This window comes from Sinocyclocheilus rhinocerous, unplaced genomic scaffold, assembly GCF_001515625.1.
Source record: "Sinocyclocheilus rhinocerous isolate Xijiao unplaced genomic scaffold, SAMN03320098_v1.1 scaffold541, whole genome shotgun sequence".
NCBI lineage: Eukaryota > Metazoa > Chordata > Actinopteri > Cypriniformes > Cyprinidae > Sinocyclocheilus > Sinocyclocheilus rhinocerous.
Window position 1 is genome coordinate 3,044,009 of NW_015658519.1, and position 13,677 is coordinate 3,057,685.

General features: G+C 37.0%; 1 protein-coding gene across 1 annotated transcript; it reads right to left on the bottom strand.

Moving 5' to 3' along the window:
• Nucleotides 1-6,090: 6,090 nt before the first annotated feature.
• Nucleotides 6,091-13,444, bottom strand: olfml2bb (olfactomedin-like 2Bb). The gene is made up of 8 exons (XM_016530877.1): nucleotides 13,045-13,444; nucleotides 12,089-12,355; nucleotides 11,789-11,896; nucleotides 11,147-11,308; nucleotides 10,544-10,733; nucleotides 9,116-9,559; nucleotides 8,851-9,027; nucleotides 6,091-6,996 (listed from the first exon to the last, which is right to left on the bottom strand). Exons 1-8 carry the CDS (start codon nucleotides 13,186-13,188, stop codon nucleotides 6,398-6,400), a joined length of 2,091 nt encoding a protein of 696 aa, XP_016386363.1. The 5' UTR covers nucleotides 13,189-13,444; the 3' UTR covers nucleotides 6,091-6,397.
• Nucleotides 13,445-13,677: the final 233 nt, after the last annotated feature.

Consider the following 13,677-nt stretch of genomic DNA (forward strand, 5'->3'; position numbering starts at 1 on the left):
GCGTGTCCATGTTTAATGCTTCTCATAGCTGTGTGAAAATAAGTGTATAATTGGAACAGTTCATTGTTGGAGCTGAGCTGAATGAGAGAGAGAGAGAGCAGAGCTTGTGCAGAGCAGGGGGACGCGAGGAACAGTATTAAGAACTGCTGCTTTTGAACATTGATTTTGAAACTTGTGAATCCATTAGAATCGTTAGAAGACAGAATCGTAGATTTTTACGTCCACCTCTAGTTTTCTCTTCCTCTTCTCTAAAGCAGCGCAGTATGGCCTCGCCCCCTTTGCTGCCTTTTCCCGAGGGTGGGGTTTATCTGGGTTTGTGATGTCACGAACCCGGGAAGTAACTTGTTGTAGTCCCTACCAGCCGTTTTTGTAGGCATTAAACTGCCAGAATTTTAAAAGAGATATCTCCGTTTGCATTGAACTTTCAGCTTCGTAACTTTGCAGATATTGTTTATGCTCAAACAGCAACATTACACACTAACTAATGTTAAAAAAAGTGAAATCGCAATGAACCACCCCTTTAAACCAGCGCTTAACCACCATTGTAAAACACTTTATGTCATGTTCTGCTTTAATTTCATTTAGTAACATTTTCCAGAGTTGGGAGCCCTTTACAGAAAAAGCTCTTTGTCTTTGTGAGGTTCTACGATAATCAATGTGGAGTTAAGAGAATAATCTCTTATGCAGTCATGTCTGCAAGCTCCATAATTTTATTTATTCTACTTTTTAATTAAATGGAGCTACTGTAACAGGTGATTGACTGTGGAAGCACTGGAAGTATGGAAAAACTGAATAAATGTACAGTTACTTTGGTTGCTCTTTTGTTTTGTGCTAGCTGTCATGCAGAACAGTGAATCATCTTTCCATTTTAACATCCTGGCTGATGGCTAAAGGTTATACATGTCATTTTTTATCATCCGTCTTCTGTCTAACCTGAAATGTTTCCCAGTCTCAGCTAAAACATCACTAGATAAGGATTCTGAAACACTCCAATTTACAGTAGAAATACTGTTCATTGCATGTAACGGGTTTTCATACAGTATGAAAGGCTGATTGAATGGTCAGCAACACAGAGGCCCTTCAGGGGACTGTCCCAGATCCTTTCCTGTTCAGTCTCGACACATCTGGCTACAGATGCAGGGCTGAAATATACCATTGTTGGGTGCATTGTGTTGGAAGAGAAGACTGTGTAGCTCCTGCCACTGCTGATGCATATCTTACCGATGGAAATGAGAGACTAAAGTTTATTTGCAACAACCTCAGTTGAAATTGCATTTGGATCGGAGGTGCACTTTACCATTACTAATTAAAGGGACAGGATCTCAAACCCCCTGGCCCCTGTTTAATTGAGTTTAATTGAGTAATGCAATGTATTCTTGCCCACTTTCCCACTCTTCATTTTTTAATGTAGTTAATTATATTTCCTCTCTCTAACTTACTTTAAAAGAATTTACAAACTGAAACTTGTTCTTCAATGTAGTTGTGTAATAATTTTTATCAACACTTGGTTGTTCGTCAGGTACAAATGATGTAAGAATTGAGACACACTCATCTCAATATACCTGAACCTGAAATATGCCATAAATTTGCTTAAATTCCATATAAAAAAACACACTAAAATTAATTACAGTTTGAAAAAAAGAAGAAAAAAAAAACTTTGGCTAGCTTTTATGGCTTTTACATCCTGCAGTGCTCAGTGCTAGTAAAAGCATGCCTTCCTTTCAGCCCAAACGAGCATAATTGCATTCACTTCAAAGAATTATCTGTAATGCCTGATCTAATACAGATACAGCGTGTTGAGTTCCCCTCTGAAAGGTCTCCAGGAATGCTGTGTGTTTGATGGCTGCATTAACAGTCCGATGAAGTTTGTTAAAAGCATTCTCTTGATGCTAATCTGATAAATCTCCATTGAGTCTTACAGTGAAAGGAGTCCTAATGCCATGCAGGGATAACACTCCCACAATTAGCCCTATTCAGACAGCTCCTCTGAAGTTTCAGACCTGATTTTCAGCGTTATTTCAAGCCGATGACTACTAGATGAGAAGACGAATGTGTTTCTGTCTGATGATATGCCAGAAAGGGGCTCATAGGAACACGAGATGGAAAATCACCATGCCTGATTTCAATCTCTGGACTTTTTGAGTCTCCAGGAGTGGCCGTTATACTATGAGGGTTATATGCATGTGTGTAGTTTTCTTTAATGCTTGTGACTGCTTATACAACATACAGTTATGTCTTAAAAAAACAAAAAAAAACAAAATCAAGTCCGGCCCTACTTTCAGCCGTTTCACTCGGATATAGGTCACAATAGGAAAAAGACACTCACAACTTCCATTTCATGCTGACTTTAATATGCACTGGCAACTGTACAAGTAAGTCGTTTGTAGATTGACAGTGTGGCACAAAAACCTAAACCGAATGAACTTTTCCAGGTCTGGATGACCAGTGGTTTTATCTGCGAGTCAGAGGAGACAAGATACAGTTCCTCCTGATTCAAAGCTAAAGAAAAGAAGCTCTGCTCCCAGAACTTTAACTGGCTGATTGAATGGCCAGAGCACATTCACATACATATACCACTGTTACAGTGATAGAAAGCACAGACTGGGACTGCACTGGTTTGGTAATAACCCAGCTGCTCTGGGAATGAAAAGCTGGACCTAAAGGCTTTGTTGGAGAGCATTTGTGAAAATACAACCATCCAACAAGGCACTGTTTTCCATAAGGGCTGAGTGTAATTGGCTCAGAGTTTCTCCAAGTCCAATGACCCAGTTAGTATACATGTGCTAAATATCTTTGGTAGGGTGGCCATATGTGCATATGTGCCAGGATTTTTATATTGCCTAAAACAGTTTGACCAATAACATGCAGGTATTGTACATAATCGACCAATCGTGGCGCGTGGTGCGTGAGAAGGTGAAAACGATCAAAGCGATGCAAATACGCGCACGTGTTTGTTCGTTCGTTCGTTCGACTTGAAGCTGCGCACCGATCATTGTATGACACCAAAGTACTGCGAGAGCGATTTGAAAGCATAAGGAGTCATCTGCTCTGCTCTCTATAGCTATCGTAAAATAATGTCATACAACGATCGATCTGCACAGTGCTAACAGTCAAAACCTGGATATTTTAGGCAATATAGAAATCCTGGCAAGGGTGCGCCCCATAAAAATGACCCGTATGGTCACCCTAATCTTTGGTGACTGCAATCCTTGTAGTTTGAGGCATAAGGACTAAATAGACTGATACAGAATGTCCTGCCCCCCTATTTCACTTGGAAATGTATCAACACAGGAAAGGACATTGTAAAGCCATTTCATATAGTCTATAAAGACGCTCTTGAAAGCCTGAAGCTGTTTTTTTCATGGCTTAGTATTAGTGGTCCATGAAAACCACCTGGTAGGTTTGAGTTTGAAGAGGCCCACAGTAAGAACCAGTTAAAACCCCAAATGTATTTCTAGGAGTTCTTGACAGTATGCTGGGGGTTTATGACCTCCCAATCTCACCTTGTTTTTCTGCACAGCATCTTTAACCTCATTCGTATGGAGTTCAGCTGAAGTGTGTTAGAGAATTATAGCTGAATTGGCCTCTGGGTCATTGTCTTTGGCCTGTTATTGTATGTTTTGTTGGCTCCAGAGGATTCCCCAGACAATCAGTGGCCCCCATTACTGTGAAGACATGTCTTCTTAAGAGAGTGCATGCATGATGGGCTTAGATACGCCCAGCGGGAGAATTTCTCACTCCGGCTCATTGCATGACAACAACATCCCCTCACCATCCTCTCACATGTTAAGGGTCAGCACTTTGAGGAGCTTCTTAATATGTTCCCTCTTTCTTTCATCTTGGTCTTTCTCTACTTTTTCTTGAAATATACAATCTGCTCACTCTCATGGTGCTCCAAACCCCTAAGACTTTGGTTAATCCTCAAAACATAATGAAGACATTTTTAATGAAACCTGAGATGTTTCTGTCCTTCCACTGAAAGATCAAGAAATCATAAAATCAATCCATATGAAGCAAGCCATTAAATAAAAGCCTAGATTAAAACTATTCATCATATAACGGGTTTTATAATGCCCTTATCTGGATCTTCTACATTTTTGTGGAATGGACTTTCAACTGAGCGACAGAAATCTTTCAGGGTTGATTAAAAATAATTTGTGTTTCAGAGATGAACTAAAGTCTCATGGGTTTGGAACGACATGAGGGTGAGTAAATGATGAAAGAATTTTCTTTTTTGGGTGACCTATCCCTTTAAATCGGATACATTTTTGATAGTAATTTTTCTTTAAGGAAAAATTGTAAAGTCATGACAAGTTACTAATGATTTCTTTGGCAGACAGATTGATTGCGATGGCACATGCACTTACCTCAGTGAGGGTCATATTATCACCTTTTCAGTACAAATTAAGGCATGTAATGCTGAAGTTCTGGCCAATTGGTGAGTAACTGTTTTCTTAGCTAAGGAAAGCCAATTTTCACTCTAATTTGGCACTTTAGGGGTACTAATTTTGGACTTTGGTTGACATAAGTAATGTGCTAGGGCCCTAATCATCTAGGGTTCATGGTAAAAGGATACAGAGCTATCCAACAGAAGGGCCTGAACCAAATGAATGATGCTCTTCAGCAGTTAGAACAATATAACTATGTCAGAAGAATAAGAGCAGGGAAGCCCATCATCAACATGACTGAATGACTGTGTTGGCTGACATCAGAGTGAGTTAGCATATGAACTCTGTGGAGTATAGCGTGACACCATCAGCTCGCCCAGACAGACGGTGGACCTGGCCAAAGTAAAGCCTCTGTGGAGACCTCTTGGGTTTCAAGCCCTACTTCTTCAAAGCTCTGCAGATGTGGCCGCCATTCAGAGTCCTGTTAATATGTAGTTGTCTGAATGGTTCCCCACAGCCCTACTGCACAGCCAACGTTTTTCTCTGCCATTCTCATAATGCTTTAAGGCGATTTAAACCACAAGGTTGTCATATATGTCATATAAAGTGTGTAGAGTGACTGTCACTGGCATATCAGAGCTGTCACTTCATCTTGTCTAACACTCAGACTCTGTCAGCGATTGAATAAGGTTTGTCTTTTTCACTCAAGAAGTCATTTTCTCAAACCAGACTGACATTAATGGAGCAGCTTTAACTCTCACGGTAAGGTTTCCAAAAAGGAAACTGATTGCACGTTTGATAAGGAGAAAGACTGAGCATGCTGTTTTCATTGAGATTGTTTCAACCAAGCTAAATGCAAATAACTGAGAGTCTATTAATAGTCTTCTATCATAATTGATTTTCAGATAACAGGTCTCACTTAGATTTGACATATATTATATTATACATTATAATATATAATATACATGGTCTGGTCAAATGAAATAACATAATAGACATGTAAGTTACTATTTTTTTCCAACTACAGTATATGTTTGCATTATTGAACATGGTTTATAGTGTTGGCAAACGTACGGTACTTGGTACCAATTCCGAAATGTTAACTGTTAAATAAAATTTCCCCCCGTTTTTTGCTATTGTACCCAGATTTGTACAGAGACACTTGAAATTTTACTACCATTCGTACTAACTATGGAAGTTTTGATATTGTGACAACACTAGTGCTTTGTAATGGTGATATTTTTGTCAATTCCACAAGGTGCTGTCAAGCTCAAGATCCTTCCTCTTTCTCATCTGGTTTTCTCAGGAATTCCTCTGAGGAGAAAGGCAAGGAAGTGGAGATTACTGTAGAGTTTGCTGACAACAGATGTATTCTGAACTAGCATCGACCAGTCCTTCACAATTTAACGCACAATATATGGTCTTTTTGTGCAAAATTCATTAATGCATGTTAGTCCAAAGATAAAAATGTTTGTCCTTGTCATTTGTTAGCTTAAAGGGATTTTATTTGTGGCTGGCATCACAAATCCCTCTTACTTTACTGGGGGAAATGCACTTTTTTTCTCTCTCATTGAGTATATTGTTTCATTTTGAAGTATGCCATAATATGAAAGTTAAATGAGTTGCAAATGACGTTTTATGTTGATTTCAAAAGAAGCTAAAGCAATGAAACTTCAACAGGATTAAACGAACTTGCTGTAAGGCTTATTTTTAATTACATTATATACAACATACATTTACACTTCATATAAGCAGTGAGAACCTTGTCATGAATAGCTCAATCACATTTTTACCCCTTTGAGATCAATAAACATTCACTAAAAAAAAGCAAATACAAAAGACATGCAACAGACAAAATGACAAAATTAAAGGCATGATGAAATATCCATAAAAATATTTGTCATGTAGACTGATCTACAACCCACTTAGACACATAATCATTTCACTATTTTATACAGAAAGTGCTGCACGCAGTACCTTAATAAAGTGTTCAAGTGTTTAAATTACCGTTAATAAGCAAATATTACATCGTAGGTCACCTGATGACCATTGTCCCATGCATATAGCATACGTTCCTTAGGATTGTAGTCAATTTGAGTGGTGTAAGTGTAGTTGTTTACAAAAGGGAGGCGGGGAATCATCTGGGTGTGTGTGTGCGTGTCGAATGCGTAGGAAATATTGGCATGCGTGCGCTCGAAACTGTCGACGGCATACAGAACGCCGCAGATGATGAAGCAGTTTCCATAGAAGTTCCTCCTCAGGCCCGTCCTCCAGCTCTTCTCTTTCTGTAAGTCAGAGGGTCGGAGCTTGCTCAGGATGATCACTTCTTGGTGAAATCCCTCTTCGTCCAGAGCTGGGTACACTAACCATAACCCGCTCTCATCCACACCAAAGTCAATGTCTGAATGTCCTTCCAAACTCCAGGGAGCCTCCTCCTCCTCTAATACTGCGTCATGAAGGGTGGTCCAGGCTGCTACATAGCGGAGACGAAGATCAAACCTGATTATATCACGAGAAAAGGCTCTGTTGTAGAAGAAAGAGCCACCGTAGACCACATGGCCAGTGCCAATCCAGTAATAGGGGAGTTTGTAGGAGTTGCTAAACTGCTCTGTGAGAAAAAAGAGGAACAAATGTCATATACTGCAGAGGTTGGTCATGATCTTCTTGCAAGGGACCCCCTTCCTAAAACATAAAGGCAGCTGTATATTTGCATGTATAATGACTCTTTCATGCTATGTGAAAAAAGTACGATATTGTGACATATCGTCTCCTAAATTAAGTGGCTTTTTATATTTTAATTGTAGTAGCAGAAATTATACAGAGATTGTCTGTGTAGATCTGTTAGTTGTAAAAATCTGAAGAGAAACAATTTCAATTGAGGAAAATCTCAAAAAAGATTTTTTCCCACAAAACTTCATGACTATTCAAATGTTTGAGGTCTGTAAGTTTATGCTCACCAAAGCTTCATTTATTTGATCAAAAATACAGTAAAAACAGCAATATCATGAAATATTATTATAATTTCAGTTAAAGGTTTTCCATTTGAATACATTTTCAAATGTAATTTATTCCTGTGATGGAAAAGCCAAATTTTCTGCAGCAATACTCCAGTCTTCAGTGTCACATGATCCTTCAGAAATCAGGATATATATTTATTATAATATTATTACATGTTTAAAACGGCTTAATATTTTTGTGGAAACTATGATAAATATTTTTAGGATTGTTTAATGAATAGAAAGCATTATTTAATAATACATGTACGTTATGTTATTATTGTTATTATATTGAATAAAAGTATGAATTTCTTGAAAATAAATAAATAAATAAATAATCAGCCTGAAGCTTATGAACAGTACTGTATATGTAAATGTGTTATTATTTTGAACAAGTTTGGAGTCTAACCAATAGTATAAAATATTCTAAAAATATTTTTTTTCTGTACAGTACAAAAAAGGAAAATATACAGTAGTTCCATTCACACGGACTGATCGTCACCCAGAGAACACGCGATCATGCAGGTCACATGCACACTTCACAAGATCTCACAACTGGATCCAAATTTTTCCGAAAGTTTGCAAGCTTTGTGAAATTAAATGTTCATTAGTGATTCAAAGATTTGTTTAAATTATATAAATGCGTATTTGCTGAATGCTGACGGCAAACAAGAAGGTCGACCGATATTGGTTTTTTGACAGCTGATGCCGATATCTAGGAAAGCAGGGTGGCCGATGGCCAATATAAAGCCGATATAATTTTATTTATTTTAATTAATGTTTAAGAAATTTGAAATCATCTGAAAATGGATTAAAAAGTAGGCTAAATGTGTTAAATAAACATACTTATACTTTAGATAACAAAGTATTTTTCACAAATAAATAAATATTTAATAAAAATCGCGCATCTCGACCGTCACTGAGAACACGCGATCATGCAGGATACAAATGCATACTTCACAAGATCTCACAAAAGTTTGCAAGCTTTGTGAAATTAAATGTTCATTAGTCATTCAAAGATTTGTTTAAATTATATAAATGCGTATTTGCTGAATGCTGACGGCAAACAAGAAAGTATTATAATGTTTGCCTTTCTATTACTAATAATATAAAAGCAATCGTTATAATACTTTTTGTATACATTTTAATTCCTTTGTTTAACCGTTCTATCTGATTATTAGACAGACTTCTATCCGTATTAGACAGAACTGTTAATGACAACGGCGAACATGCGGGAGAATGTGAGCACTCTCAGGCGCTGCCGCTGTCAGCGCCGTCAAAATAAAAGTCCCGCCTCGAACGCATCGGCCAAACAGGAAAACTTATCGGCCGATGCCGATATTTAAAAAATGCCGATATATCGGCCTTGGCGATATATCGGTCAACCACTAATATACAGTACAGTATGCTTCAAATGACCAGCCACACCAGCCAAATGCAGCAGTTTCTATTTTAAAGATACATACCTTTTTTAAAGGTGTCCATATCACGGAATTCCAGAAGCTGGTTTCCATAGTAGTAGTCAGTCACATATATAACTTTTCCATTGCCTTTCGGGTCTTTCATCCATGCACCTTCTTTTTTGCCATATGAGTTGTGTGTAACAGGATCAGCGATGCTTGCTAATGTGTCCTTGCAGATCCCTGTAAACAACAAATCCAGAGGGGAAGCATCTATATATAACTCTTTTAAGTTAGTTTTCTTCAAACCTGGATCTGGAATCAAGCTTACCTTGTTCTTTGGTCTTCTTTGGAGGTTGTGTGCTTGTTTGAGTTGTAGCTTCATCCCAGCTAAGTTTGGACCTCTTTGCAGGTGCTGTAACACTGGCCAGATGAGGCACTGCAAGAGGAGTTGCGATGGTTGTTGCATTGATGCTTGGTGACATTGTGGTAGTTAAAGGCATTGAGGTTGGCAGAACTGCCCTTGCTGTTGTAATTGTGCTTGACTTTTTGGCTTTTACAGTCTCTCCTTCAATTTGGCTTGTTACATTTGGCATGTTTGCAGCAGTAGGGTCTCCATTCTGTGTGTTGAGGTTCACTGACGGTGTCTGGGTCACTGTTGCAGCGGTTTCAGGTCTTGTAACAGTCGCAGGCAGCTCATGCTTATGGAGCTGGTCTTCAATTATTAAATCCACCGAGCCATCACCACTCACAACCTCATGCGCTGCTGTGGAAACTGTTGAGAGAAGAAACATAAAATGCTTAGTTTAACTTTAGCATACTCTTGTTTGTAAAGTTTCACCTGTAATCTGAAAATGCTGCTGACTATGTCCGGGTCATTTATATTTTTAAAATTCATATTTTTATTCAGCCAAAACATACACATATAAAATTGATCAAAAGTGACAGTAAAACATTTACAATGTTTCAAAAGATTCCTGTTTAAAATAAATGCTACTTTCTACTCATCAAAGAATCCTGAAAAAAAAGCATTAAGTTTCCACAAAAATATTAAACAGCACAACTGTTTTCAACATTTTGAAAACAACATTTCTGAAAGATGTGACACTGCAGACTAGTATTTTTAGACTAGTGTATTTTTTTATCAAATAAATGCAGACTTGCTGAACATATGAGACTTCTTTCAAAAATATTAAAATACAGTAATGTATTTATATGCAATATTATATAAATATATTAATATTTAATAACAAATTTGAAATGTACTGTTGACTTTAAATTTGTTGTCTATTGTATAACTTAATTATGTAACTTGTAGTGCATTATGGGATTGTTGTTCATTTTAAGTAAATGTTTTTTTTTTTGTTTTTTTTAAATCAAATTGTATTTTAAATCAAATATTATGATTCATTCAAGAACTTGTTGGTTTAGTTTATGCTTTAGAACTCTTTGCTAAGTGTTTTGTAGTATCCCTACAGATAAATGGGGAAAATACTTCCCGGAACCAAGGTTGCTGAAAAAAAATAAAAAATAATAATAATAATAATAATATGGGCGGTCACTGTGTAATGATTACTAGTGATGCTGAACTTGCATTTAGCGTCTCAACATTTTTCATATTAGAATTTAACCCTAAATACAAGAACATATTGTTGATCCTTTTCAGTTTTTTTTCTCTCCGTTGACATACATAAGAGCTGCAGCTATAAACGCTGCATTTGAGTTATTATTACAATGAAATGAGCTGTCGGACACTCACTATGCTCTTTCCCTTTGTTGTCCTCCATTGTGTTGGCTTTGTAGAAGGTCATGCTTTTGATGGTCATGCCATTGGGACCTGCTTTGGTCTTTGCAGGTTTATGCGGCTCCTCTTGACCCTCAGAGTTGCTTCTCTTCAGCACAGGTTTGCTGGAGCCCTGAGTCCCAACAAACTTTTCCTCATATTTCCTCTGGCCAGGAATAAACAGTGAAATTGTCAGTTAAATTATTATCTTCAAAAATGTATGTAATTAAACCTGATCACATTACTGCATCAAATAAAAGCAGCATTAATTGTCTTTTTCCAAGTCGCCCACTTTGTGGCTGCATAAATGTCCTGAATGAGATGAAGGGGAATTTGTGGTGTATTAATGACTTGAGCACGTTGTGGGAAAGTTGTATGGCTTTGATCGACTATTTTTCTACTGGCATGTCTTCCAGACTGTTTCCACTGGGCAAAGTTTGGTACTGGTGGTAATCTGTGTGACATTTGCAGTGTGTATTTGTGCATATATGTTGGCAGTTGTCATCTGTGTGAAGTGAGACTAATAAGAGCCTATAGGGCATTTCTAATGGATTGAGCTAGTGCGTGCTGTATCTGTACCTCACTGTGAGCAAAAGCAGCTGCTGCATTCTTTTGCAGTAAGGGCTCCAGCACGCTGAGACGTTTCTTCTTCTCTTGTCGTTGGTTGGAGCGAGGCCCCTTCCCTTGTGCTTTTTCACCTTTCACGCTCACTTTCTCCTTTGTCAGGTTTCCGGAAAACGACTGTAAGGAGAATGTAAACACAATACAAGTCCATGGGTGGCAGTTCCGCCCAACCACCTGAACTCAATTCCCCTTTGTCAAGTGGCAACATTTGAAAGCAGACAGTGATTTCTGGTGCAATGGTAATACTGAATAGTGTATAGAAAGCAATGTGGTTGTTTCAGGGAACAGCATAATCAAAAATAAATACTGTCACACAATGTCCGACAAACTTTATATTTAAATTTTTTTTATTAAGGACCTTTAGTGCAATGGAAAGGTTACATGGATGGTTTCTAATGAAAGCATAGATGGCAATAAAGAGCCTTTATTTTTAAAGTGTGTGTGTGTATATATATTAATAAATGTAATGTAGTTTATATTCTTATAAGCATTAGATAATATAAGATATAGCTTCTATCAGAAGTACTGTTTAATGATCACAGATGTTTATATTTTCTATTAATTAATTCTGAGTACAAGTATCAGTATTGCACTCACTTTCTCTAAGTTATCAACCCGTTCCAGAAGTTTTGTTGTGATGGAGTGAAGTTTTAACAAGTCCATCCCATAAAATGCTCCCTCGAGAAGGTCCATTATGGTTGAGAGCTGAAACATCAAGATATAAAAAGTGAATAATAGAAGTTATTTATAATATTGACTAATTTATGTCTAAAAAAAACTAAAAGTCATCAAATTAAATAGAACTAGTCAGTAGTTTTACGAATCATCTATTAACACCAGTGCATGATTCTTGTCTCTGTCTCCCCATGAGTCCTGATTCAGTTCAAAGCCCTTTACCTTGATATCATCCCGTCCAGCTTCTTGCAGCTTCTTAAATCTGAAGTCTCCCTCACAGGGGTTGAGGGCAGAGGGAGGGGCGATGCAGGCACACTTCTTACAGCTGGGTCCTGCAGTGAATGTCTCCACTGTGTAGAAGTCCTCAGCCTTTGCATGGCCCTCTTCAATGCGTTTGCATGCGCTCCTGCTCAGAGGCCTTACTACACACTTACACTGACAGTCTGGGCCCTCAGACAGAGTCTTCACTTTATCATAGTCTCCAATGAGCTATTAAGAGTAAATAATGACAGTGAATAATGTTTTTTTTCAACTCAAATGTTGTTGTTTTTTTGTTTGTAATAGTTTAACATAGTGGTTTATAGATATTATTATATTTACATACATATTTTACAACTTTTTTGGGTCAAAAACCATTTTATACAACTTAGTAGCCTATTAGTTAATAGCCTATAAATTTCAATAATAATCGAACACATAATTATAATTATTATAGTTTTTAACACTTGTTTGGTCAGAAATCACCTTATTTAATTTGAATAATAATCAAACATATTTATATATAATCAAACAATATTATTATTATTATAAAAACACCACAACCTGTGTTGTTTCTTAACACACCTCTGTGTCTAGTTAAGGACAACACATTTTGTGTTACTTTTAACACAACCAATGTGTTATTCCTGCTCATTTCTACACACAAATGTGTTATAGTTACACAATTTGTGTCAATTATGTACACAAAATGACACAAAACGTGTTAAAATAGTCAACACAAAAAAATGTGTTAAAAATGAACACATCCTTTTTGAGAGTGTACATACAATTTTTGGTCAAAAAGCACTTTATATAATTTAGTATTTACATAGAAATGTCAATAATAATAATAGCAATACTGAAAAATACACCATTATTTATTCATGTGATCATTTTAATTTTTAATCAGGAAAAATTACCTGTGTTAAGATGTTTTCTTGATTGTCCATTTCATCTTCTAGAGTTGGACGGTTGTCTATATTGTCAGCAGTCTGTTGCTCCATCACATTGGCTCGTGTTAAACACAACGAGCTCCAGCAAAAAATAAAAAACAATAATTCCATCGTGCAAATTTATCAGACAAGATGAGTTTCCAATTTTAGTAAGTTAAGTTTTAGTAAGTTTTCTTTGGTGCTCGTCCCAGACAAAAATGCAATTACTCTTTATGTAACCTATATATTTCCATATGTCAATCAATAATCCATTAATTATTAAATATGTAAAGAGTTTCCCTGATGATGTCAAAATGGTCCTAGGTTTGGTTAAAATGAGTTGCTTATGGTTTCTACTGACGGAAAGAAGACCTTCTTTGTGTTGGATTGCCGGTGATGAATGGATATTTGAAAGGTTTGCTGTGAGTGAGTGGGGAGAAACCTAAAGACAGGGAGGAGTTCTGCCATTAGATCAATTACCCAAACCCGCGCGTTTTACTGTCTCACAATAAATAAATGTGTTACCAGGATAACAAATTAATTAATAATAAAAACCCGCACATGTATAAATGTAAACATAAAATACCATGTTAATGATAGGCTAAAATACAAAGCACAAAA

What these genes read in the sequence shown, in the direction of transcription:
- olfml2bb (XM_016530877.1), bottom strand. Translation starts at nt 13,188, where the DNA reads ATGGAATTATTGTTTTTTATTTTTTGCTGGAGCTCGTTGTGTTTAACA. An exon ending in GGGTTGATAACTTAGAGAAA is followed by an intron (nt 11,309 to 11,788) that starts GTGAGTGCAATA and finishes TTCTCCTTACAG; the next exon opens with TCGTTTTCCGGAAACCTGAC. An exon ending in CAACAAAGGGAAAGAGCATA is followed by an intron (nt 9,560 to 10,543) that starts GTGAGTGTCCGA and finishes TTCTCTCAACAG; the next exon opens with TTTCCACAGCAGCGCATGAG.